The following is a 27996-nucleotide window of genomic DNA, read 5'->3' on the forward strand; positions in this document are numbered from 1 at the left end:
CCTGTGAGTGGCTTGGATGGCCCTGGATTGTATATCATAGATCTGTTTATCTTTGTTGTCATTCTATCTTCTATTTATCCCTTCAATTATCCCCCCGTCTCTAAAGAGTACCTGGGACACTTCTTTGTCACCTGCCTAAACCACTCTTTGTTCTGGCTGAAGAGAGTGTGCTCGTGCGAGCATGTGTGCGCGTGTGTGAGTGTGCGTGTGTCTGTGCATGTGTGTTTTGTACTTACAGTGTGTTGTGTCCTCATTAGACCCATTAGAAGCAGAGAGGAGACCTAACACCATAGCCATGCACCCAGACTTCAGGATGCTGGTCCTGGCTAACAGACCTGGCTTCCCCTTCTTGGGAAACGACTTCTTTGGCTCACTGGGTAAGACTCAGCTTTTGCAGTAACGCTATGTACCTACATAAGGACTTCATAACACATTCATAAGCCATAGTGGATAGCATTTGTATGTCTCTGTGTCCAGTCTGACAGAATTTAGCGGTAGTTTCGTGAGCCAATGCTAACTATCGTTAGTGCAATGGCTGGAAGTCTGAGCATCTACTAGCATGCTAGTCACTGCGTTAGCGCTAGTTAGCAACTTCCTTCAAACTGCTCGCAGAGACGAAAACATGGTATCCACAAGTTCATCTGACTATGGGGAAGTAGATTAACGGCCTCATTGCCAAAATCCCAAAGTATTCCTTAAAGAGCGGCAACACTTTAGTCGAACGGTCTCTACATAAGGACTTGGAAAACACATTCGTAAGCCATACATAACACGTTCATAAGTAGCACATAAGCATTTACGAATTGCCTGGTTAAAAAAAACACCAAATTGATGTTCTCAGCAGCTACGTCACGGTCACTTATACGGCACGTTGACATATGTTGACATAACCATATTACAGGTGACATCTTCAGCTGCCACGCGGTGGACAACCCCAAGCCGCAGGCGGAGTTTGCCATGCTGAAGCAGTACGGGCCAGCGGTTCCCAACGCCACCCTGCACAAGCTGGTGGCAGCCTTCGGAGAGCTACGTGCCATGGCAGACCAGGGCACCATCACCTACCCCTACTCCACCAGGGAGGTGGTCAATATAGTCAAACATCTGCAGGTATGCTACAGACACACAAACACATACAAACACATATACTCGTGCCAGAACAGTGGTTTGATGCTTTAGTGGGTCACAGAGTTCTTTTATGAATAGTTAATAATGTAGTGTTTAATTCATGGGGGGAATGTCCTAAGGGTGTCCTTGTGTCTGAGTGACCATGTTACCCACCGCCGGATAACTCCCACTTCCATGACCTCAGCCTGCCTGGAGAGAAACATGCATGCGTACACTAAAGAGACCGACATATACTGTATACAGAAAGTATTCAGACCCCTTGACTTTTTCCACATTTTGTCACATTACAGCCTTATTCTAAAATTATTATTTTTTTAAACATTTCTCTCTCTACACACAATACCTCATAATGACAAAGCAAAAATAGGTTTTTGAAAATGTTTGCATATTTATAATAATAATAAAAAAACGGAAATATCTAATTTACATAAGTAATCAGACCCTTTACTCAGTACGTTGTTGAAGCACCTTTGGCAGCGATTACATCTTCGAGTCTTCTTGGGTATGACGCTACAAGCTTGGCACACCTGTATTTGGGGAGTTTCTCCCATTGTTCTCTGCAGATCCTCTCAAGCTCTGTCAGGTTGGATGGGGAGTGTCTCTGCACAGCTATTTTCAGGTCTCTCCAGAGATGTTCAATCGGGTTTAAGTCCGGACTCTGGCTGGGCCACTCAAGGACATTCAAAGACTTGTCCCGAAGCCACTCCTGCGTTGTCTTGGCTGTGTGCTTAGGGTCGTTGTCCTGTTGGAGGGTGAACCTTCGACCCAGTCTGAAGACCTGAGCTCTCTGGATGTAGTTTTCATCAAGAATCTCTCTGTGCTTTGCTCCGTTCATCTTTGCCTGGATCCTGACTAGTCTCCCAGTCCCTGCTGCTGAAAAACATCCCCACAGCATGATGATGCCACCACCATGCTTCACCGTAGGGATGGTGCCAGGTTTCCTCCAGACGTGACGCTTGGCATTCAGGCCAAAGAGTTCAATCTAGGTTTAATCAGACCAGAGAATCTTGTTTCTCATGGTCTGAGAGTCCTTTAGGTGCCTTTTGGGAAACACCTCCCTGACAAAGGCCCTTCTCCCAGCTCTTCAAGAGTCTTGGTGGTTCCAAACTTTTTCCATTTAATAATGATGAATGCCTCTGTGTTCTTTGACCTTCAATGCTACAGAAATGTGTTGGTACCATTCCCCAGATCTGTGCCTCGACACAATCCTGTCTCTGAGCTCTACGGACAATTCCGTCGACCTCATGGCTTAGGTTTTGCTCTGACATGCACTGTCAACTGTGGGACCTTATATAGACAGGTGTGTGCCTTTCCAAATCATGTCCAATCAATTGAATTTGCCACAGGTGGACTCCAATCAAGTTGTAGAAACATCTCAAGGATGATCAATGGAAACAGGATGCAGCTGAGCTCAATTTCAAGTCTCATAGTAAAGAGTCTGAATACTTATGTAAATAAGGTATTTCTGGTTTTTAAATCTTAATACGTTTGCAACAATTTCTAAAAACCTGTTTTCGCTTTGTCATTATGGGGTATTGTGTATAGGTTGATGAGGACAATTTTTTAAATTTAATCTCATTTTAGAGTATGGCTGTAACGTAACAAAATGTGGAAAAGGTGAAGGGGTCTGAATACTTTCAGAACTCACCGTATAGGCCAAGCTTGTCCAGTGGCCTGATGTGTGGAGGGGTGGGGGGTGAGAGAGTAGAACGCTCAGAGAGGCTCTTTTGGTACATCACAGTATGTTTACATTGACTAACCATCTCCCTCATCCAGACGGCCGCTGCATATGACATGCTTCTATTTTTACCTCTCGTATCATTAATCATCGGGGCAGAGAGGAGAGGGGATGCGCGCTTGCGTGATTTTCAGTAAGTCCCCATGGCAACACAGAAAGTGAAGTTAGTGTAGGGATACTTAGCAGGGAAAGTAGGGAGGTAAGAAGAGAGCGATGAGCTGTGTATTGTCCTCACACTGACCCTGCTGGTTACACTTACACTACTGCTGGGTGTTTATTCTGTCTCTCGCCATATTCTCCCCCTTCTTTCTCTCCCCCTGTCACTCACCATACAGAGATTCCCAGATGAGGGTTTGGCCAACGTGGTGCGGAACGTCTTTGACTTTGACTCGTACAACAAGGACACGCGGGAGGTACTGATCGAAGCGCTGCACAAGCACGGCATTCCCATCGGAGCCAAGCCCAGCAGCGTCCACCTAGCCAAGGAGTAAGACCACCGTGACCACCGGAGAATCACCAACCGTACACACACACACACACACCCTGGCCTCTAGCATACACTGGCACCCTGAGCCGGAACAGATACATAGAAAGAGGGAGAGAGGACAGAAAGAAGTGTGTACGGTCACATGAGATGGGCATTGAGTCGTGGTCTAACACTCTGACTGTGACACAATCAGTGTGCCTTGCTACGGTGAGGCTTGTTCAATAGGCCACTAAAAAGACACTAATTGGACAAGCCACTTGCTGCTAGCTGTTTGATAAGATTAATAACCCCCCCCCCAGACATGACCATGTACTGACAGTGTACCTCCCCCAGGTCAGTGAGGATAGCATGGATAGTCCGTTTACTTTTCCCTACACACGTCTGCTATCGTAGATTAGTAACTGCCTACTGTGGCTCGCAAGCATAACCACTCACTACTGGTCACCGTTGATGGTCGGTTATACAGTATGTATATACTGTTATGTATCTACCTATACGGTTGTACAGTTGTGTGTGTTACTTAGCCTTTTTTATATATTAGAATGTTTTAGGTATGAATGTATGCTGTTTTTACCATCTCAATATTCCGATTAAATGAAGTATTTCCTAATTTCATTAGAAAGACAGGTAAGGATTAATTTAAGATTATATTCCACCTCATCATATATGTATAGATTTTAATAAAGGAACATATTTGTTTCTTCTGTCTCCTGTTTTTCATTATAAACCCTGTTTTTGTGAAGTTTTCTTTTATAATCCTCAAGTAGAACAATCTTGAGGGCCAAACAGGGAAGAAACAAGTATTTTCCTTCCATGATGAGTCTTTATGAGTCTAGATTGGTAGGATATGATTATGTTTAATAGACTAGGTTAGATGTGCTATTACTAAGGCTGTCTACAGGTACTGTAAGGCAACCTGATTCCTAGCATGGCAACTTAACACCAAACAGGCATGTGTACCAGGGTTGGATTCAATTCAGAATTGAATTGAGAATGCATCTAAATTCATATTCAATTCTTGAATTGTAATTGAAGTATACAGAATTGCAATTTGAATTAAATGAAATATAATTTAATTTGGTGAAATTCAATGAAATTCAAACGCCTCATTTTTGGTGTAGTCTATACAAATATACATATTGTACATAAAACATCAAACATGTTGTTATATACATGCATTTAAAATATTGTTGAAACAATTGATTTTCAGGACAAACTCTTAAAATGAATGATCAAGGGAAACAAAACCTGTATGCAAATATCAAAGTTATTATATTTCATTAAACACTTTCCAGAATGCATTATTTTGACACTCAAGGCCTTCAAAAAGAAGCCAAACAAATTAAATGGTTGGTGGAAATATAATAGGCTATTCTAAGCACTAAGGTTAAAAGAGTAAATTAACATTGTTTCCAGAGAAAAGTGATATATTCTTTGGTATCTGGAAGTGTGACCTGTCCGATTCAATGAAACTCATGTTCTATGACTGAGTGAAATTTCTTTGAATTGCACTGAATTCAATTCTAGTTCCTATCATTCAAATTCTGCATCCTGTGGGGTGGGGCTAATTCAATTCCAATGTATATTCATGAGTTAAATGGGAGTCAATTCCAAAATGTTATTGAGCCCAACCCTGGTGTTTACCGCATTGTCGTATTCAATTTCCCATATTTATTAAATAGAAATGCTTTGGTCACAATCTAAAATGGGATTTAGCCAATACACGGAATAACCTTCCACAATCTTTTTTGCCCAGTTGTATCAAAGTAAATATCTCTACTCTTTGAACTCGAGCAGTCCAAATTGGGACAAACCGTTATAGGACACGTTGTATAATTCGTTCAGAATTTCTATTTTTAGGGTGATTTCTATTGAGTTGGACAGTTCCTGGTGGTTTGGTATATTGTGGCGTTGTTTCTTACATCCCACCTGCGACCTATTACACCGTGGCCGGTGGCCTAAACCCAGCAGTGAGTCATGGGAAAGTGTGGGTTTCTATAGAAGATCTGGACAGACACAACAAGGGAGGTCAGCCAGATACACACCCAGATACATACACACAGTATTTATACACAGACGACACAAAATGCTATTTATTCACAGACCACACAAAACGCTAAACTTATTGATATCCCCTAGTCTGTATTTTCAGATTAGTGCAGATGAGGGAGAGAAGACGATGAACGTTTGATTGAGATGCACCCCATATCTTTTTACTCAAATCCCATACGATATGGCCTCACGATTGGCGCAGTGGTCTAAGGCAATGCATCGCAGTGCTAGCTGTGCCACTAGAGATTCTGGGTCCAGGCTCTGTCGCAGCCGGCCGCGACCGGGAGACCCATGGGGCGGCGCACAATTAGGGGAGGGTTTGTTCGGCAGGGATGTCCTTGTGCCGTTGCGCACTAGTGACTCCTGTGGTGGGCCGGGCACAGTGCACGCTGACACGGTCGCCAGGTGTACGGTGTTTCCTCTGACACATTGGTGCTGCTGGCTTCCGGGTTAAGTGGGCATTGTGTCAAGAAGCAGTGCGGCTGGTTGGGTTGTGTTTCGGAGGACGCACGGCTCTCGACCTTCGCCTCTCCCGAGTCCGTACTGGAGTTGCAGCAACGAGACAAGACTCTAACTACCAATTGGATACCATGAACCTGGGGTGAAAAAGGGGTGAATTTAATCCCATACGATACTGCACTTACCCTATATACATGTAGTGCACTTAGTTTTAGTCAGTCCTAGAGCCCTATTTGTACTTTAGGGAATAGGGGTTCATTGAGATGTATCCTAAGAGTCCTTCGCACCTTTCTGATAGTGCTGTGTGTGGTTGTCATGGTAATGACCTGTGACCTCTCCCCCTCCCTCCTAGGCTTCCCCTCCCAGAGGTCAGGATGTCTGGCTACTGGACCACCAACCAGGAGGGGAACGCCCGGCGCAAACTGCTCTGCCCTACAGAGACGCACCCCATCGATATAAAGGTAATAACACACACACACACACACATTTTAAAGGTACTAACACACACAGTTTATGAAGTGCATAGGGGCTAGAGGTTTCTAGACAGGGCCGTCATTTTGCGTCCTTGACTTTGTGCACTGTGTTTGTAGGGGCCAGTGTTTCTACGTGTGCAGGGCTACCCCTGTGAGAGGCAGGAGTCCAGAGCTCTGAGCTTCACCGAAGAGAAAGCTACATGGCAGATCCCCATGAGCGAGGTCAACATCATCTGTGACGTCACCACCAACAACGGTAGGAGATACATACACATGCCACACGCATGCATTTAAACACACCTCACACACACACATCGCAAACTATGTGGCTACATGTAACCCAGTGTGTCTGCACGCAACGAGAGGACAAGAGTACACAACAGCGACCACCTCCTCCACACACTAACACACTAACTTCCTGTTTCAGATGCGATCTACATGGCTACGTGTAACCCGGTGTGCCTGTTTGCAATGAAGGAGAGCGGAGACACAGTCCAGTGTATGGAGCTGTATGATGTCTTCCCCAGGACCATCAGTGGAGTCTGGCAGCCCTTTGTGACTGTCGCTGCCCTGGGCAGCCCACTGGAGGGACAGGTGGTGCTACATGAGGAACAGGTAGGGGAGACCTCCGAGACGCACACACCCACCTCATATAGCTCCAGACTATGAGAGTTGACTTAAAACGGCTAAATATGCACATACCGTGCACTCTTTCATAACCCAAATTATTATACAGCTTTTACGTATTAGGAGGGAAGAAATAGCCTTTGTTTTGGAGAGGACAGGAAAACAGAAAGAGAGAGAGAAAGTGAGTGATAGTATATAATTTCTCCTGTCCAAACAAATAGAACTCCAGATATCATAACAGAGGTTATGCAGAGGTCATGGCTCTCTCAGGGGAGAAAAAAATAAAACAAGAAAGAAATGTTTTTAATGGAACACTGTCAGCTAGCCAGAACACACACGCATGCATGCATACACACAGACGTGCGCACATACACACACGCACAGACACTCCAGCACCAACTCCCAAAGAGTGACAGTTGGTTTCTATATATATATATATATATATATATATATCTCAGAGTTCAAAGAGCTAGGCCATAAGGAAGCTATTACAGTATGGTAGAGGGAGGGTTAGTCCTGGGATAGCTGTTCCCCTGCCCCTTGGCTTTCCCCATAAAAAGTGAACTGAAGATTTAGCAGTGTGCGTCATGAATAAAAGCCTTGGCTTAGCTGAGCGAGACACTCTTACACGCACGCAGACACGCATGCACAGCGACTACTGACTGTAGTGGAAGATTAACACTGGATAGTGGCGCCCTCTGGTGACTGGGGTGTGAAGGGTGGAATGAATCTATGGTGCTTTAATGTCCGTCAAGAGGAGACCGCTCATCGCAGTGCTAGCGGTGCCACAGACAAAATGCTTGGTCCTTCTAGATGTAGCCTACCTGCATAACACAGCTTAGTCCTGCAGATCACTGTGGCCTGATTCTCCCCCAACTGCTCTTTCTAACCAAGTACGCTCTCTCTCTCTCGCTCTCTCTCTCTCTCTCTCTCTCTCTCTCTCTCTCTCTCTCTCTCTCTCTCTCAGAGTAACACAGTATTACATCTAGACGTATTAACAGGAGCGGTGAGGAGACTCATTCTGTCACAGGAGCCAGAACAGCCCGCCCCTAAAGCTTCCAGTTGGTGGAGCAGCAGCAAGGAGGCACAGGTCTCATACCCACTGAAACTCCATTCGGCCATCTGACCACTTCCTTTATACCACTTGTACAACAAAATCCACAAAATAAAGTCATACATGATATGCCACATACACAAGATACAGTATGTCATACATGCGTAGAAGTTTTTTTGTGAATATTCTCTTTAACAGAACAATGACTCGAGACAACGAAACAGGTTGTCACCTGTGTACTGTACACTACGTAATCCAAAATGTTTTTTTTTTAGGGAGGTCATAAGATGTGCCGGGAGTTTGCCTACAAGAACTGGCTCCTGTTCTACAAGGAGGGCGGGTAAGCTCAGCTCATTGCTACACTACCTCCTTCCCCTTTGCTTTTTCAAACTGTAAAGTGAAGTGTGTCCCTCCTGTGTTGCTGTAGTAACCAGTTGGATGTGCTGGATGTGCTGGAGGGCCGGGTTCACACCATCTCCCTCCCCATCAACCTCAGCAAGGTATTTCTGGTGGCAGAGGATCGCTGGCTACTGGTGGAGAGCAACACCAACAAGTAATTAATCCTCTACCCGCCTCTCCTTTACTCTGCTCCTCTCCTTTACTCTGCTCCTCTCCTTTACTCTGCTCCTCTCCTTTACTCTGCTCCTCTCCTTCACTCTGCTCCTCTCCTTCACTCTGCTCCTCTCCTTTACTCTGCTCCTCTCCTTTACTCTGCTCCTCTCCTTCACTCTGCTCCTCTCCTTCACTCAGCTCCTCTCCTTTACTCTGCTCCTCTCCTTTACTCTGCTCCTCTCCTTTACTCTGCTCCTTTCCTCTCCTTTACTCTGCTCCTCTCCTTTACTCTGCTCCTTTCCTCTTCTCCTCTCCTTTACTCTGCTCCTTTCCTCTCCTTTACTCTGTTCCTCTCCTCTCCTTTACTCTGCTCCTTTCCTTTCCTTTACTCTGCTCCTCTCCTTTACTCTGCTCCTCTCCTTTACTCTGCTCCTCTCCTCTCCTTTACTCTGTTCCTCTCCTTTACTCTGCTCGTCTCCTTTACTCTGCTCCTCTCCTTTGGGGCGGCAGGTAGCCTAGTGGTTAGATCGTTGGGCCTAACGGAAAGGTTGCTGGATCGAATCCCCGAGCTGACACGGTAAAATCTGTCGTTCTGCCCCTGAACAAGGCAGTTAACCCACTGTTCCCCGGTAGGCCGTCATTGTAAATAAGAATGTGTTCTTAATTAACTGACTTGCCTAGTTAAATAAAAGTTAAATAAAGGTAAAAAAAATGTAATTACCTGCTCCTTTACTCTGCTCTTCTATTCTCCCTCATTCACCTCTCTTCTTTCCTCTTTTCATCTTTTCTCTTCTCTTCTCATTTCTTCTCTTCTCCTCTGCTCTTCTTCTATCCTCATTCATCGGGGGGGGGGGCTCGGGGGGTGTTTTGTTTACAGGAAGTTCCTGCTGACCAAACCCATGCACATGGGAGCAGAAGACTCTGGGGTGTGTCAGCTACATAGCGTCAGTGAGGACGGCGTCAGCACCGGCCATGGAGCCAGCTCAGGTAACACAACAGAGCACTCAACATATAAGGACATGAGTCATTTAATGTCCCTGACACTATGTCCATACCCATCCTCAACTTTCTTTCTCCTCCCCATCTCTCTCCCTCGCTCTTCTCACCTCTCGCTTTTCTTCTTTCTTCACCCCCCCATCTCCCTTTCTTACCCCATCTACCCCCACCTGCCCATATAAATCTATATCTCTGTCTGCCTCCTTTTCCCTACCTCGTTCCCTCTCTCTCTCCCTCCTTTCCTCTCTCTCTGCTTCCCTCATTTCCTCTCTCTTTCTCCCCCCTGCCTCTCTCCCTCTGTCCCTCCCTCTCTCTTTCTTCCTCCCTCTCTCTCCCCCCTCTGTCTCTCAGATGAGATGTGTGTACCCCAGACAGTGGGTAGTGACCAGCTGCCTAATGAGAACCTGAGTGCAGCCCTGGGTCAGAAGATAGTCTCTCCCAACCGACTCCTCTCTGACACCTCCTCGTACGCACGCATCATAGTGGGCTTCCCTGACCTCATGGTGAGAGACCAGTGTATAATGATCAATTACTTTTTATTATAGCTATCAAGACTTTTTGATGAGAAATATCTTGACTTTTGGTTAGAGAGGTACAAAAGTATCTATATCCACAGTAAAACGAGTCCTATATCGACATAACCTGAAAGGCCGCTCAGCAAGGAAGAAGCAACTGCTCCAAAACCGCCATAAAAAAGCCAGACTACGGTTTGCAACTGCACTTGTGGACAAAGATCGTACTTTTTGGAGAAATGTCCTCTAGTCTGATGAAACAAAAATAGAACAGTTTGGCCATAATGACCATCGTTATGTTTGGAGGAAAAGGGGGGAGGCTTGCAAGCCGAAGAACACCATCCCATACGTGAAGCACGGGGGTGGCAGCATCATGTTGTGGGGATGCTTTGCTGCAGGAGGGACTGGTGCACTTCACAAAATAGATGGCATCATGAGGATGGAAAATTATGTGGATATATTGAAGCAACATCCCAAGACATCAGTCAGGAAGTTAAAGCTTCATCGCAAATGGGTCTTCCAAATGGACAATGAGTCCAAGCATACTTCCAAAGTTGTGGCAAAATGGCTTAAGGACAACAAAGTCAAGGTATTGGAGTGGCCATCACAAAGCCCTGACCTCAATCCCATAGAAAATGTGTGGGCAGAACTGAAAAAGCGTGTGCGAGCAAGAAGGCCTACAAACCTGACTCAGTTACTCCATGCTCTGTCAGGAGGAATGGACCAAAATGCACCCAACGTATTGTGGGAAGCTTGTGGAAGGCTACGCAAAACATTTGACCCAAGTTAAACCATTTAAAGGCAATGCTACCAAATACTAATTGAGTGTATGTAAACTTCTGACCCACTGGGAATGTGATGAAAGAAATTAAAGCTGAAATAAATAATTCTCTCTACTATTATTCTGACATTTCACATTCTTAAAATAAAGTGGTGATTCTAACTGACCTAAAACAGGGAATTTTTACTGGGATTAAATGTCAGGAATTGTGAAAAACTGAGTTTAAATGTTTTTGGCTAAGGTGTATGTATACTTCTGACTTCAACTGTAAATCCTTTTAATAAGAGATATCATGACATTTGATTAAAGATGTCATGACTTTTCGATTAGAGGTATGAAGTTAGAATCGCTTTGTTGTTTCTCTCTCCCTGCACTGTAGTCTCCTAATGAGGTGTACAGCTTTAAGAGAGATGTGGACCTATCAGAGATGAGTGGCGGGGACTCGGGAGGTCAAATGTTCTCCCGGGGCGGGCTGAAGTCCAGCGTGGCCAAACGGACTAACTGTGTCAGTCTGCTGTCGGCCAATCAGGTGGTCCGGGCCCTACCACCTGGACAGGTGCCCCTAAAAGATATCTTCCCCCCAGGTCAGAGCCTCACTGTACAATAGCATAGCTGACTTTGGTGTAGAGACACCCGAGTCTGATTCGTACCCTTAACCTGGGATACTCAATCATTTGTTTGTTTGTTTGTGCGTGCGTGCGTGGGTGAGTGTTTTTAACGTGTGTGTCACACAGACGTCACACCCCCGATGACCGCTGCCTACCTGGAGGTGACTGACCTGAACTCTAAGAAGCTGAAGTATATTCCTGTCCCAAGGTATATCTGGACTCTGATAGCACACTAACCCAAATCCACCCACATATAGCCCCTACCTCCCTATACACATACAGTGCATTTGGAAAGTATTCAGACCCCTTGACTTTTTCCACATGTTGTTAGGTTACAGCTTTATTCTAAAATGTATTAAATCTACACGCAATGCCCCATAATGACAAAGCAAAAACAGGTTTTTAAAAATGTTTGCAAAAAAAAAACTATTATCACATTCACATAAGTATTCAGGTCCTTTACTCAGTACTTTGTTGAAGCACCTTTGGCAGCAATTACATTCTTGAGTCTTCTTGGGTATGACGCTACAAGTTTGGCACACCTGTATTTGGGGAGTTTCTTCCATTCTTCTCTGCAGATCCTCTCAAGTTCTATCAGGTTGGATGGGGAGCGTTGCTGCACAGGTGTCACCAGAGATGTTCGATTGGGTTCAAGTCCGAGCTCTGGCTGGGCCACTCAAGGACATTCAGAGACTTGTCCCGAAGCCACTCCTGCATTGTCTTGACTGTGTGCTTAGGATCGTTGTCCTGTTGTCCAGACTGAGCGCTCTGGAGCAGGTTTTCATCAAGTATATTTCTGTACTTTGCTCTGTTCATCTTTGCCTCAATTCTGATTAGTCTCCCAGTTCCTGCCTCTGAAAAACATTCCCACAGCATGATACTGCCACCACCATGCTTCACCTTAGGGATGGTGCCAGGTTTCCTCTAGACGTGACACTTGGTATTCTGGTGAAAGAGTTGAATCTTGGTTTCATCAGACCAGAGAATCTTGTTTCTCATGGTCTGAGAGTCTTTAGGTGCCTTTTGGCAAACTCCAAGCGGCCTGTCATGTGCCATTTACTGAGGAGTGGCTTCCGTCTGGCCAGTCTACCATAAAGGCCTGATTGGTGGAGTGCTGCAGAAATGGTTGTCCGTCTGGAAGTTTCTACCTTTTTCAACGAGGAACTCTAGAGCTCTATCAGAGTGACCATCGGGTTCTTGGGCACCTCCCTGACCAAGGCCCTTCTTCCCCGATTGCTCAGTTTGGCTGGGTGCCCAGCTCTAGGAAGAGTCTTGGTGGTTCCAAACTTCTTTCATTTAAGAATGATGGAGTGCACTCTGTTCTTGGGGACCTTCAGTGCTGCATAAATTTTATGGTACCATTCCCCAGATCTGAGCCTCGACACAATCTTGTCTTGGAGCTCTACGCACAATTCCTTCGACCTCATGGCTTGGTTTTTGCTCTGACATGCACTGTCAACTGTGGGACCTTATATAGACAGGTGTGTGCTATTCTAAATCATGTCGAATAAATTAAATTTACCACAGGTGGTCTGAATACTTATGTAAATAATAATAATATATATATTTTTTTTTATACATTTTGCAAAACTTTCTCAGAACCTGTTTTCGCTTTGTCATTATGGGGTATAGTGTGTAGATTGCTGAGGATTTGTGTTTATTTAATCCATTTTAGAATAGGGTTGTAATGTAGCAAAATGTGGAAAAAGTCAAGGGATCTGAATGCTTTCCAAAGGCACTGTATGTGGATCTGAAAGGATTGGATAGGTATAAGCAATATGGTAAGAATTCCACTTACTCTGTCAGAGGTTAAGGTTGAGCTACGTGTGTTGCTAAGTAACCAGGAAGTGACTGCCCCTCAGCCTTGTTGTTTTTAAACTTTTGTATAAAAAAAAAAAAAAGGTTTTCAGTGAGCGCAATGTTCTTCATGTGAAAAAACTTCAGAAAAACTTCAAAGACGAATATAATTGTATATATCTTAAATGACCGCTTAAGTAATTTAATGAATTTGATTATATAATTGTGAAGCCTGTTCAAAACAGTGCTGTATGGGGGAAGCATAAGGAAGTAAAGCGGAAGTGGCCTTCACTTTCACAGAGTATACCTATCCAATCCCTTCTGATCTACGCAAGTGTCTCGGGGCTAGAGTGGATTTGGGATTGGGAGTAGTTGAAATTTGAAAGAATACTGTGTCTGAACACACCATCCTCTGATTGGTTTACTAGAACTCTCTCATCGGATTGGTTCGTTGTCTCACACCCTCTCTCTAATTGGTTGTTTCATCTGATTGACAGGTCTCTGAGTGTCTCTCCTTACACAACGTGGATTTCAAAGGTGTCCGACTCTGACGTGCTATTGGCCAGTCTGGGTTCGGGGTGCGTGGTCACGGTGGATATGGGCGGGTATGTGCGGCTCTGGGAGACAGGATTGGAGAATCTGCAGCGCTCCCTGATGGAATGGAGGACCATGATTGGCTCAGAGGACGGCAGGCCCATACAGGTAGGACCGGGATTGGTTTAGTGAGGTTAAATGTTATGAACTTGTAGATATTTAGAAATATAATGACTAGAGTTGACTTTAAGATTGTACAGATCCTGTTAAATGTGGCAGTAGTAGCCTGTATCTGTGTCCTTCAAAGTTCTGGAAAGTAATACTGCAGCCTACATCCTGTAGTCCCTATTGTCACCATCGTGAGGCAATGTTGTGTCACAAATATTCACCCTTATACACTGAGTGTACAGCCTCAATTCATCAGGCCCATGTTGACTCCAATGCTTCCCACAGTTGTGTCAAGTTGGCTGGATGTCCTTTGGGTGGTGTTCCATTCTTGAAACTGTTGAGTGTGAAAAAAACAGCAGCGTTGCAGTTCTTGACACATACCGGTGCGCCTGGCAACTACTATCATACCCCGTTCAAAGGCACTTAAATCTTTTGTCTTGCCCATTCACCCTCTGAATGGCACACTTACACAATCCATGTCTCAATTGTCTCAAGGCTTAAAAATCCTTCTTTAACCTGTCTCCTCCCCTTCATCTACACTGATTGAAGTGGATTTAACAAGTGACATCAATAAGGGATCATAGTGTTCACCTGGATTCACCTGGTCAGTCTATGTCATGGAAAGAGCAGCTGTTCTTAATTGTGTACACTCAGTGTAGCGTGTTGCTGAACCACAAACAGTCCTGGAGTCTGCAACGCTGTGTGGAACACTAGTTAGAGAGCCCTGAGGAAAATGTCTACTTTCTCTCTCACATTCCTCCAGTTGTAGTCTTTGTGAATGAGAGACAGGTCATCACTGGTCTTTCTTTGTTAATGGGTATAATGTGAAGTATGTTAAGTATAATTGTAGCACTGATGTAATGGAGTTGACCCTAGCTAGGGGTTATTGTGTGATGTAATGGAATTGACCTGAGCTAGGGGTCATTGTGTGATGTGATGGAGTTGACCCGAGCTAGGGGTCATTGTGTGATGTAATGGAGTTGACCCGAGCTAGGGGTCATTGTGTGATGTGATGGAGTTGACCCTAGCTAGGGGACATTGTGTGATGTAATGGAGTTGACCCGAGCTAGGGGACATTGTGTGATGTGATGGAGTTGACCCTAGCTTGGGGTCATTGTGTGATGTAATGGAGTTGACCCGAGCTAGGGGTCATTGTGTGATGTAATGGAGTTGACCTGAGCTAGGGGACATTGTGTGATGTGATGGAGTTGACCCGAGCCAAGGGACATTGTGTGACGTGATGGAGTTGACCCTAGCTAGGGGACATTGTGTGATGTAATGGAGTTGACCCTAGCTAGGGGTCATTGTGTGATGTGATGGAGTTGACCCTAGCTTGGGGTCATTGTGTGATGTAATGGAGTTGACCCGAGCTAGGGGTCATTGTGTGATGTAATGGAGTTGACCCGAGCTAGGGGACATTGTGTGATGTGATGGAGTTGACCCGAGCTAGGGGACATTGTGTGACGTGATGGAGTTGACCCTAGCTAGGGGTCATTGTGTGATGTGATGGAGTTGACCCTAGCTAGGTGTCATTGTGTGATGTGATGGAGTTGACCCGAGCTAGGGGACATTGTGTGACGTGATGGAGTTGACCCTAGCTAGGGGACATTGTGTGATGTAATGGAGTTGACCCTAGCTAGGGGACATTGTGTGATGTGATGGAGTTGACCCGAGCTAGGGGACATTGTGTGACGTGATGGAGTTGACCCGAGCTAGGGGTCATTGTGTGATGTGATGGAGTTGACCTGGCTTGGGTGGTGAGTATTGTCAGGGACGCAGTGGCAGGTACTGTGCAGTGTGTATGACATGGTTATGTCATAGACTTGAGTCAAAGACAAGTCAAATACTTTTTGTACAATTGGATCGTACCAAAAGTGGAAACCTCGTCGCATGGTCTTGAAGGCTGGAGTGAATGCACAATCGCACACCTGATTAATGAATGACCAGGTAATGAAGAGCACTAGTCCAGACTTATGTTTGCTAATGCAATCGAAATAGATACACAGAGTTTCTCTCAGGTCACAGGTGCACGCACACACACACACACACACACGCACAGGGCCCCTCTGATGTGAGAGCCCCTCTCTCAGGCTCGATTCCTCCATCTATGGGTCTTCTTTGATGGCCACCTTGAGCACACACAGCATGGCCCTTCAAACATACTCTCTCCCTATGCTCTCTCTCTCTGAAAACGCTGTAAGCTTACCTTCACACTCACACTACTAATAAGGCCCCTGAAAACCCTTACACACTTACCTACACACACTGACTCACTAAGCCTTCTGAAAGTGCACACACACATGCATCCTCACTATACTTGAGGCTCACTATGCTGTCTGCAAACAGCAGGCCTCCTCTTAAACATGGCTGTTTGAGTTTCTCTGTAACATGGCTGAGAGGTATTTTATCTGTCTACACACATAAAAACTCTCTTCCCCTGTGCTTACTCAAACACATTTTTCTATAACATGGCTACACACACATTCACACACACTATCAAATGTTTCTGGCCGAAACATACACACACACAGTCACACACACACACACACACACACACACACACACACACACACACACACACACACACACACACACACACACACACACACACACAGCTGGAGTGAATGTGAGCCCTGTGTCCCTACAAACCAGGATCAGGACGTCCTGGATTAGAGCGACAAATCTGAACTCTAACCTTTAACCCTCTCCGGTCACAATGACAATATCTGTCCAATGACCACATAGCTGTGGAACTCTATAGCTACCAGCTCAGGTTCAAATGGCCATTTTAACAAGGCTAACTAAAAGGGAAAAGGAAGTGAAGTAACATGATCAGACACTGTTTATACTGTATAAGAGATTCTATGAATTGACTACAGTTATCAATGGATGGCCGCCATATCAGTGGCTGCTAGTTGGTATGGGGACAAAGGCTGACATTCCACAGCTTTGATGTATAGGCGCCGAGAGACAGATACTTGCGCACACAGACACACACACACAGATAAACAGTGTTTAATTAGGGAAGAGCACTGCTGTTTTTCATTGATGGAGGAGAGATAGATGCGGTGAAGAGGTCAATGGAACACAGACCGTGGGGCATCAAGTATTACAAGCCCTAGAAATATCCAAAGGACGAACAATGAGACACTTTTTATTATGAGACCAAAGGAGATGGGTATGGATACTGTGGGAACATGTAGGTTTGAGCTACTATGATGTCATTGTTGAACTTTACCTGCGTCAGCGTTTTTTGGGGTGTTTGGGTATATTTGGCTGTTTTCACTGCACAGCATTTAGAAATGGTCCCTTTTCAGGTTTAAAAGAAGTCTGCTAAATGCTAACTCCCGTTCGTATAAGCTGGTAGCATAGCTAGCATATAGAAATCAGTAATGGTAGTCAAAGTTGTTTTTAACTGTAATACAGTTGATTGGTGATGACATGAACATGTGTTGGGGTTGACATCCATACACGCATTATACTCTGATTTCTACCTCAACATAGTATGAAATATACATATAAGCAATCTGCCGATGTGCCCTTGAGCAAGGCATTTAACCCTAATTGCTACTGTAAGTCGCTCTAGATAAAAACTCCTTCTTTTATCCAAATGTAAAATGTCAAATTAACATTTTGCCAGGGGGCACTGAGGAGATTGGGGATCTTTTCCCCCACGACATCTTTCCCCCACGCGTTTCCATGGCACGTCCATTGTTTTGGTCGAGTTCCATTGACCTCTTTGCCGCATCTATAGATGACAGCTCACTATGACCTCATAATGGCCCTATTGTGTGTATGTGTTCTCTGAAGCATCTGCTGCTCATGTCTAACCACGCCGTAGTGAAGATGGTGTGCTGTCTCTTTCTGACATTTCTTCGTTACACCATTCCTGAAATCATCCATCAACACACACACTTACATACATCAACACTATACCGGACAATGATATCTGTACTGATCTTATGTTCTCGCTACAGTTCTGCTTGGCCAAGCCAGTCACACAACTCACTCACTCTCACTCACTCTCACTCTCACTCTCTCACACACACACACACACACACACACAAAGACAGAGAAAGACTCTCAACACCCACCCTTAGCAAGGAATTCCCCCATGCCAGGGATGTTGACTGGATACTGGCGACGAATGGAATTCGCCCATCCCTCCCTCTCCTCAGAGTTCCCAGTCATTTCAATGTAGAACAAAATGCTTTCACCCAGTAGTCTCTATAGGAGTAAACAGAGGGGTTAAAAGGTTGTTTGCTGTTGCTTATTAACCTTTCTCTAATCTGTTAGTCAAACACACCATACCTGGCAGGGGAGAGGACATACACAAGCAACCTATGGATAAGGCAACATCCTTACTGGCTAATACACACGTGCTACCGAAATGTGTATATCTTAAATGTCTCTTAGCTTGTGCTGGCACTGCATTTTGGTAGGAATGCTATAGTGTAGGTTTGGTACAGGTCCAGATGGATCAGATATATTTTGGGCCGGTACCACCTGTGAGGCTGTCTTGGGCTCTCTCTCTTTCGCTTGGCCAGCGGGTAATGTGAGCAGTTGAAGTGAGGGGAAGTGACCAGACACACACTGCAGCTGTGGCCCAGTACCCTACTGATTCACCCCTTACTCGTAGCAGCGGGGAGCCGGAATGGAGACACGTGTCAGCCTCTACAGGCACACACAACCCAAGACGGAGACTCATGCACCATCAGTCGCACTTATACGGGTGCTAGTGATTTACTGTATGGCGTCTATAAATCACGCATGTCACTTGTTTACTGACATGCTCGGACACATTTTTTACTGACACTCATGAGCCAGAATGGAGTCCCAGTCAGTCTCCCTTTACAGGTGCTGATGCATCAAAATGGAGACACGTGTTCGCCACCTTTCACCTCTTACAGGCAATGATCACTCCCAGACTCCATTTCCACCTGGATGGTGTCGCCATAGAAATGCTTCTAATGTATAATTCTAGATAATTCTATTTCTATGGATGTCCCCTTCTAATGTCTAGTTCCTCTGAAGGTTTCCTCTGAAGTCTAGTTCCTCTGAAGGTTTCCTCTGAAGGTTTCCTCTGAAGTCTAGTTCCTCTGAAGGTTTCCTCTGAAGGTTTCCTCTTAAGGTTTCCTCTGAAGTCTAGTTCCTCTGAAGGTTTCCTCTTAAGGTTTCCTCTGAAGTCTAGTTCCTCTGAAGGTTTCCTCTGAAGGTTTCCTCTGAAGGTTTCCTCTGAAGGTTTCCTCTGAAGTCTAGTTCCTCTGAAGGTTTCCTCTGAATGTTTCCTCTGAAGTCTAGTTCCTCTGAATGTTTCCTCTGAATGTTTCCTCTGAAGTCTAGTTCCTCTGAAGTCTAGTTCCTCTGAAGTCTAGTTCCTCTGAAGGTTTCCTCTGAAGGTTTCCGCTGAAGTTTTCCTCTGAAGGTTTCCTCTGAAGGTTTCCTCTGAATGTTTCCTCTGAAGTCTAGTTCCTCTGAATGTTTCCTCTGAAGTCTAGTTCCTCTGAAGGTTTCCTCTGAATGTTTCCTCTGAAGTCTAGTTCCTCTGAAGTCTAGTTCCTCTGAAGTTTTCCTCTGAAGTTTTCCTCTGAAGTTTTCCTCTGAAGGTTTCCTCTGAATGTTTCCTCTGAAGTCTAGTTCCTCTGAAGTCTAGTTCCTCTGAAGTTTTCCTCTGAAGTTTTCCTCTGAATGTTTCCTCTGAATGTTTCCTCTGAAGTCTAGTTCCTCTGAAGTCTAGTTCCTCTGAAGTCTAGTTCCTCTGAAGGTTTCCGCTGAAGTTTTCCTCTGAAGGTTTCCTCTGAATGTTTCCTCTGAATGTTTCCTCTGAAGTCTAGTTCCTCTGAAGTCTAGTTCCTCTGAAGGTTTCCTCTGAAGGTTTCCGCTGAAGATTTCCGCTGAAGGTTTTCCTTTCACACTGCCACCTCTAGCTTTTTATGGGTTTAGGGTCGGGTTGCTTGAAAGCACTTTGTGATAAATGTGTCTTGCAAAAATACATTGAAAATGTACCTTGCCAAAGAAACTGGGGACCTGATGGCACAAACTTCCTGGGTGAAGGACAAAGAGCCACATGATGAATATGAACTGTGTGTGTGTGTGTGTGTGTGTGTGTGTGTGTGTGTGTGTGTGTGTGTGTGTGTGTGTGTGTGTGTGTGTGTGTGTGTGTGTGTGTGTGTGTGTGTGTGTGTGTGTGTGTGTGTGTGTGTGTGTGTGTGTGTGTGTGTGTGTGTGTGTGTGTGTGTGTGTGTACACTTACACGTGTGTGCCACACAGAATGCATCCATCTCCATGTATGGGAGCAGGTATGCAGGTCTGCTACAACCATGTGAGTGCGCGCACACACACACACACACACACGTGTGTAACAGGAGAGGTGTCCTAAGAGTTCTTCTATGACGTTCGTTAGTCACCTTTGACCTTTTACCTCAGTACTGGGCTATGGCACGTCTATTAAACACACACACACACACACACACACACACACACACACACACACACACACACACACACACACACACACACACACACACACACACTCTCTCTCTCTCTCTCCCCTGCAGTTGTCTACACACACACTCCTGTATAAAAGAGCAGACATGGCCTTATCTCTCTCTGATACAATTAGTAATGAGTCATACCCCCTCTCTGTCTCTCTGTCTCGCTCCCTCTTCCAGTTCTCTGCTGCCAGTGACTAGAACGAATTGCAAAAAATCGCTGAAGCTGGAGACTTATATTTCCCTCACTAACTTTAAACATCAGCTATTTGAGCAGTTAACTGATCACTGCAGCTGTACATAGCCCATCTGTAAATATCCAATCTACCTACCTCATCCCCGTACTGTTTTTATTTACTTTTCTGCTCTTTTTATCTACTTGCACATCATCATCTGCTCGTCTATCAATCCAGTGTTAATCTGCTAAACTGTAATTACTTCGCTACTATAGCCTATTTATTGCCTTATCTCCTCACGCCATTGGCACACACTGTATATAGACTACTGTATATAGACTTTCTTTTTTTTCTATTGTGTTATTGACTATACGCTTGTTTATTCCATGTGTAACTCTGTGTTGTTGTTTGTGTCGGACCTGTTCTCAACTGGCCTACCTGGTTAAATAAAGGTGAAATAAAATATAAATATCAGGCTTAGCTGTATAATCTGCCCTACTGTATATATAGAGATCAGCCTATAGACTGAACCAAGGGCTCAGCCCACAGGGCTCTGCTAGAAAGTGTGTCACATTGTAGAGCCTCTACCCCACAGCAGACTCCATGTAGCTGGATATTTCATGTCATTGGCAGTCATAATATATGCAATTTAGCAAGCGCTTTTATCCAAAGCGACGTACAGTCGTGCCTGCACACATTTTACGTACGGTGGTCCCGGGAATCGAACCCACTATCCTGGCGTTGCAAGCGCCATGCTCCACCAACCTGAGGTAGACATTCAGACTCCTTGTACACAGATTGACAGGGTCGGAACTTGATGCCATAGGGACAGTTGAGAAGGTGGGGTCCGGCCAGGGGAATGTTCCTCTCAGATTAGGCTGAATAAACACATTCAACGGCTCACTCCATGATACAGCAAAAAACACTACAACAACATCAAAACACATCACACAAAGGGGAGTAACAGTCAAATCTTCACTTATTCAAGGAAAACTTTGTGTCAGATTATATGAGAACATTTGAGTTGGACACATCAGGGGTCAAATTGCTCTAAGATTCTGAGTTGAATCCACATCTTAGTCCGTGTCATGGTGCCTGGCTTCCAAGACTGTGATCTTGACTTAGCCAGAGTGTATGTGTGATCTTGGCAGAGAGGAGAGTGTGAATAAGAGAGAGTATGTGAGCAGCGCACAAGTGTGTGTGTGTGTGGGATCTTGGCTGAGAGAGTGTCACTGAGCGGGAACTCAAATGCTAGGGGCCCTGACCTCTCTCCTGCTCCCCCTCTCTCCGCTGGATGGATACAGAGCCTGATCTGTCCATCCTGTCTTCAGTGAAAGAGAAGAGAGAGAAATTGCACATTCTCTCCATATCTAGCTGAATGAAAGAGAGTACTCTGAGATGTGGAGCTGTGTGTTGCTGTGTACTGCATACTGATAGAGCTCTGGTGGAAAACGTCTACAGCTGAAGAGGGTTTGGGATCGTTTCTTTTTTTTCACCGGCCATAAGAGTACTCTTCCCCCTCTCTCATTCTCGCTCCTTCTCTTCAATACCCCTTCTCTGTCTCTCTGTCTCTCTCCCTCTCTGTCTCTCTCCCTCTCTGTCTCTCTCCCTCTGTCTCTTTCTCTCTCTGTCTCTCTTTCTCTCTCCCTGTCTCTCTTTCTCTCTCTGTCTCTCTTTCTCTCTCTGTCTCTCTCTCTGTCTCTCAGATCTTTGGAGAAACAATAAAGGACTACTAATTAACTGAAATACAAACTGACATATCCTTTCTTCTTTTCCCTCTCCTCCTCTACCTCTCTCTCTCTCTCTGTCGCTCTCTCTCTCTCAGATTACCGTCCAGAGGGACAGTGGTCTGGATGTGACGGCCCCCAAACACGGCAAGGTAGACCCCGAAAACGCCCCCCATGTAGGGGGCAATCAGTGGGCCGGGGGTACAGGTGGGTCGACACTTTGGGTCAGATGATAGTAATAACAGGCAATAAAATGTGCAATAAAATGTGTGTGTTTCCGTGCGTCTGTGATGTGTAATACTTCTGTTTGTCCTGTAGGGGGCAGAGACACAGCTGGCCTAGGTGGCAAAGGGGGACCCTACCGTTTAGATGCGGGTCACAAGGTGCACCAGTTGTCCAAGGCTGAGATTGATGCTATCCCTGAGGATGTCCGCAGAGCAGCCAGAGAGATGGGAGAGAAGGCCTTCAAAGCCAGGTGTGTGTGTGTGCGCACGCGCGTGGGTGGGTGTCGGTAAACCTTTGCCTGTGCCTGTGATGCACAGTGTGTGTAACTGATAGGCCAAGTATAAAGGAGAGCTCCAGTAGGGCTTTATGTTTGGACACCCAGAGGGGCTCCTCCTGAACAGCTATCCCTGGTATGTGGCTCTAACCTGGGCTAGGATGGAACAGAGCTGGGGCCTGGATGAATGCTGCGATTGATCCTCCTGGCAAAGGGTCTGGATGTGTGTGTGTGTGTGTGTGTGTGTGTGTGTGTGTGTGTGTGTGTGTGTGTGTGTGTGTGTGTGTGTGTGTGTGTGTGTGTGTGTGTGTGTGTGTGTGTTCAGGATATGGGGTTGAGAGGACACAACTTTCAACAGCAATGAAGGCTCCCTCTGTTCTCTTCCTCTACTTTCTCTGCTTTTCCCCCCCTTTTTCTCATCTCTTTTTCGGTGCCCCTGCTCCAACACTGGCCGCTTTTACCCTAACCTGCTCTCTCTCTCTCTCTGGCTCTCTCTCTCTCTGGCTCTCTCTCTCTCTCTCTCTCTCTCTCTGGCTCTCTCTCCCTCTCTCGCTCTCTCCCTGCCTTTCTCCCTCTCTCCCTGCCTTTCTCCCTCTCTCCCCGTGTCCTTCTCTCTCCCTCCCTCTCTCGTTCTCCCTATAGTGTCAGTGACAGGCCTAGTGTAAGCCATGTTGTTACATGCTGATAGTCCCGTTCCAAATAGCTGTGACAGTAGAACCATTTCTCCATACTAGATCATCACTCATGACTAGGGTTGCAAAATACAATAAATTCCCTGCAATATTCCCTACAATTCCCTACAATAAATTCCCTGGTTTTCTGAAATCCTGGTTGGAGATTTCCTGGAATCAGGAGGGAATAAACAGGATTTCTGTAAAACCAGGGATTTAATTGAAAGCAACATGTGAAGACGAGTTTTCTCGGTGCTCAGATCCAGGGCGAACAATTTACTATTAACACTTGACCAACACCTCCCCCACCGTGTTAATTTTGTAACATTTCATTAGGAATTGAATCTAATTTACTAATCTGGCTTTTTTTCCTGAATTGTTTTGCGTTTTAATTTTAAAATGTCAAGACAACAACGGCCGTGGGCCACAAAGGAGCAGGTCTCTGCTGAAGCCTCGGGCTCACCTGACATGGACTGATTCCCCCCCCGACCTAGCCATGGTAATGGAGGCTATCATTAAATCTGAACAGACTGTGCTGGCTAAGGTGGAGTCAATATCCACTGACCTCTCCTCACAAATATCTATTCTCACAACCGAGGTCAACATAAAGATCGTCTCCGTTAACGAAGACTTGGCGAGACATGACACCCGTCTGAATAGCCTGGAAGAAGGCGCCAATATTTACTCCGACAAAATGGTGACACTGGAAGAGCAAGTCACCCGGCTATCATCAGATGTCGTCAAACTCACTTCCAAGGATGAGGACCTCGAGAACAGACAGCGTATATATACAGTTCAAGTCGGAAGTTTACATACACTTAGGTTGGGGGAAAAAAGGCCATGGTGGTGAAGTAAATACAAAATAGCAAGTAAAACACTGGAATGGTTGATTTGCAGTGGAAGAATGTGCAAAGTAGAGATAGAAATAATGGGGTGCAAAGGAGCAAAAATAAATAAATAAATAAATACAGTAGGGAAAGAGGTAGTTGTTTGGGCTAAATTATAGATGGGCTATGTACAGGTGGAGTAATCTATGAGCTGCTCTGACAGCTGGTGCTTAAAGCTAGTGGGGGAGATAAGTGTTTCCAGTTTCAGAGATTTTTGTAGTTCGTTCCAGTCAATGGCAGCAGAGAACTGGAAGGAGAGGCGGCCAAAGGAAGAGTTGGTTTTGGGGGTGACCAGAGATATATACCTGCTGGAGCGCGTGCTACAGGTGGGTGCTGCTATGGTGACCAGCGAGCTGAGATAAGGTGGGACTTTACCTAGCAGGGTCTTGTAGATGACCTGGAGCCAGTGGGTTTGGCGACGAGTATGAAGCGAGGGCCAGCCAACGAGAGTGTACAGGTCGCAGTGGTGGGTAGTATATGGGGCTTTGGTGACAAAACGGATGGCACTGTGATAGACTGCATCCAATTTATTGAGTAGGGTATTGGAGGCTATTTTGTAAATGACATCACCGAAGTCGAGGATTGGTAGGATGGTCAGTTTTACAAGGGTATGTTTGGCAGCATGAGTGAAGGATGCTTTGTTGTGGAATAGGAAGCCAATTCTAGATTTAACTTTGGATTGGAGATGTTTGATGTGAGTCTGGAAGGAAAGTTTACAGTCTAACCAGACACCTAGGTATTTGTAGTTGTCCACATATTCTAAGTCAGAGCTGTCCAGAGTAGTGATGTTGGACAGGCGGGCAGGTGCAGGCAGCGATCGGTTGAAGAGCATGCATTTAGTTTTACTTGTATTTAAGAGCAATTGGAGGCCACGGAAGGAGAGTTGTATGGCATTGAAGCTCGCCTGGAGGGTAGTTAACACAGTGTCCAAAGAAGGGCCAGAAGTATACAGAATGGTGTCGTCTGCTTAGAGGTGGATCAGAGACTCACCAGCAGCAAGAGCGACATCATTGATGTATACAGAGAAGAGAGTCAGTCCAAGAATTGAACCCTGTGGCACCCCCATAGAGACTGCCAGAGGCCCGGGCAACAGACCCTCCGATTTGACACACTGAACTCTATCAGAGAAGTAGTTGGTGAACCAGGCGAGGCAATCATTTGAGAAACCAAGGCTGTCGAGTCTGCCGATGAGGATGTTGTGATTGACAGTCGAAAGCCTTGGCCAGGTCAATGAATACGGCTGCACAGTATTGTTTCTTATCGATGGCGGTTAAGATATCGTTTAGCACCTTGAGCGTGGCTGAGGTGCACCCATGACCAGCTCTGAAACCAGATTGCATAGCGGAGAAGGTATGGTGGGATTCGAAATGGTCGGTAATCTGTTTGTTGACTTGGCTTTCGAAGACCTTAGAATGGCAGGGTAGGATAGATATACAGTGGGGAGAACAAGTATTTGATACACTGCCGATTTTGCAGGTTTTCCTACTTACAAAGCATGTAGAGGTCTGTAATTTTTATCATAGGTACACTTCAACTATGAGAGACGGAATCTAAAACAAAAATCCAGAAAATCACATTGTATGATTTTTAAGTAATTAATTTGCATTTTATTGCATGACATAAGTATTTGATACATCAGAAAAGCAGAACTTAATATTTGGTACAGAAACCTTTGTTTGCAATTACAGAGATCATACGTTTCCTGTAGTTCTTGACTAGGTTTGCACACACTGCAGCAGGGATTTTGGCCCACTCCTCCCTACAGATCTTCTCCAGATCCTTCAGGTTTCGGGGCTGTCGCTGGGCAATACGGACTTTCAGCTCCCTCCAAAGATTTTCTATTGGGTTCAGGTCTGGAGACTGGCTAGGCCACTCCAGGACCTTGAGATGCTTCTTACGGAGCCACTCCTTAGTTGCCATGGCTGTGTGCTTCGTGTCGTTGTCATGCTGGAAGACCCAGCCACGACCCATCTTCAATGCTCTTACTGAGGGAAGGAGGTTGTTGGCCAAGATCTCGCGATACATGGCCCCATCCATCCTCCCCTCAATACGGTGCAGTCGTCCTGTCCCCTTTGCAGAAAAGCATCCCCAAAGAATGATGTTTCCACCTCCATGCTTCACGGTTGGGATGGTGTTCTTGGGGTTGTACTCATACTTCTTCTTCCTCCAAACACGGCGAGTGGAGTTAGACCAAAAAGCTCTATTTTTGTCTCATCAGACCACATGACCTTCTCCCATTCCTCCTCTGGATCATCCAGATGGTCATTGGCAAACTTCAGACAGGCTTGGACATGCACTGGCTTAAGCAGGGGGACCTTGCGTGCGCTGCAGGATTTTAATCCATGACGGCGTAGTGTGTTACTAATGGTTTTCTTTGAGACTGTGGTCCCAGCTCTCTTCAGGTCATTGACCAGGTCCTGCCGTGTAGTTCTGGGCTGATCCCTCACCTTCCTCATGATCATTGATGCCCCACGATGTGAAATCTTGCATGGAGCCCCAGACCGAGGGTGATTGACCGTCATCTTGAACTTCTTCCATTTTCTAATAATTGCGCCAACAGATGTTTCCTTCTCACCAAGCTGCTTGCCTATTGTCCTGTAGCCCATCCCAGCCTTGTGCAGGTCTACAATTTTATCCCTGATGTCCTTACACAGCTCTCTGGTCTTGGCCATTGTGGAGAGGTTGGAATCTGTTTGATTGAGTGTGTGGACAGGTGTCTTTTATACAGGTAACGAGTTCAAACAGGTGCAGTTAATACAGGTAATGAGTGGAGAACAGGAGGGCTTCTTAAAGAAAAACTAACAGGTCTGTGAGAGCCGGAATTCTTACTGGTTGGTAGGTGATCAAATACTTATGTCATGCAATAAAATGCAAATTAATTATTTAAAAATCATACAATGTGATTTTCTGGATTTTTATTTTAGATTCCGCCTCTCACAGTTGAAGTGTACCTATGATAAAAATTACAGACCTCTACATGCTTTGTAAGTAGGAAAACCTGCAAAATCGGCAGTGTATCAAATACTTGTTCTCCCCACTGTAGGTCTGCAGCAGTTTGGGTCTAGAGTGTCTCCCCCTTTGAAGAGGGGGATGACCGCGGCAGCTTTCCAATCTTTGGGGATCTCAGACGATACGAAAGAGAGGTTGAACAGGCTAGTAATAGGGGATGCAACAATTGCGGCGGATAATTTTAGAAAGAGAGGGTCCAGATTGTCTTGCATAGCTGATTTGTAGGGGTCCAGAATTTCAGCTCTTTCAGAACATCAGCTATCTGGTATTGGGTGAAGTAGAAATGGGGCAGGCTTGGGCAAGTTGCTGTGGGGGGTGCAGAGCTGTTGACCGGGGTAGGGGTAGCCAGGTGGAAAGCATGGCCAGCCGTAGAAAAATGCTTATTGAAATTCTCAATTATAGTGGATTTGTCGGTGGTGACAGTGTTTCCTATCTTCAGTGCAGTGGGCAGCTGGGAGGAGATGTTCTTATTCTCCATGGACTTAACAGTGTCCCAGAACTTTTTTGAGTTTGTGTTGCAGGAAGCAAATTTCTGCTTGAAAAAGCTAGCCTTGGCTTTTCTAACTGCCTGTG

The 27996-nt window shown here is 45.4% G+C and overlaps 1 protein-coding gene across 2 annotated transcripts in view; it reads left to right on the forward strand.

Moving 5' to 3' along the window:
- vwa8 (von Willebrand factor A domain containing 8) overlaps window positions 1-27996 on the forward strand; it is a 99663-nt gene that overhangs the window by 48854 nt on the left and 22813 nt on the right. For both annotated transcript variants that reach the window (XM_071340825.1, XM_071340824.1), the window contains exons 24-39: window positions 258-377; window positions 902-1107; window positions 3199-3350; window positions 6214-6322; window positions 6452-6590; window positions 6762-6949; window positions 7929-8051; window positions 8291-8355; window positions 8443-8568; window positions 9445-9554; window positions 9915-10066; window positions 11236-11440; window positions 11591-11672; window positions 13759-13963; window positions 22456-22564; window positions 22676-22832. In XM_071340825.1, coding sequence (XP_071196926.1) covers window positions 258-377; window positions 902-1107; window positions 3199-3350; window positions 6214-6322; window positions 6452-6590; window positions 6762-6949; window positions 7929-8051; window positions 8291-8355; window positions 8443-8568; window positions 9445-9554; window positions 9915-10066; window positions 11236-11440; window positions 11591-11672; window positions 13759-13963; window positions 22456-22564; window positions 22676-22832 — 2248 coding nt within the window. The remainder of the gene's footprint in view (window positions 1-257; window positions 378-901; window positions 1108-3198; window positions 3351-6213; window positions 6323-6451; window positions 6591-6761; window positions 6950-7928; window positions 8052-8290; window positions 8356-8442; window positions 8569-9444; window positions 9555-9914; window positions 10067-11235; window positions 11441-11590; window positions 11673-13758; window positions 13964-22455; window positions 22565-22675; window positions 22833-27996) is intronic.

This window comes from Salvelinus alpinus, chromosome 14 (genome assembly GCF_045679555.1).
Source record: "Salvelinus alpinus chromosome 14, SLU_Salpinus.1, whole genome shotgun sequence".
NCBI lineage: Eukaryota > Metazoa > Chordata > Actinopteri > Salmoniformes > Salmonidae > Salvelinus > Salvelinus alpinus.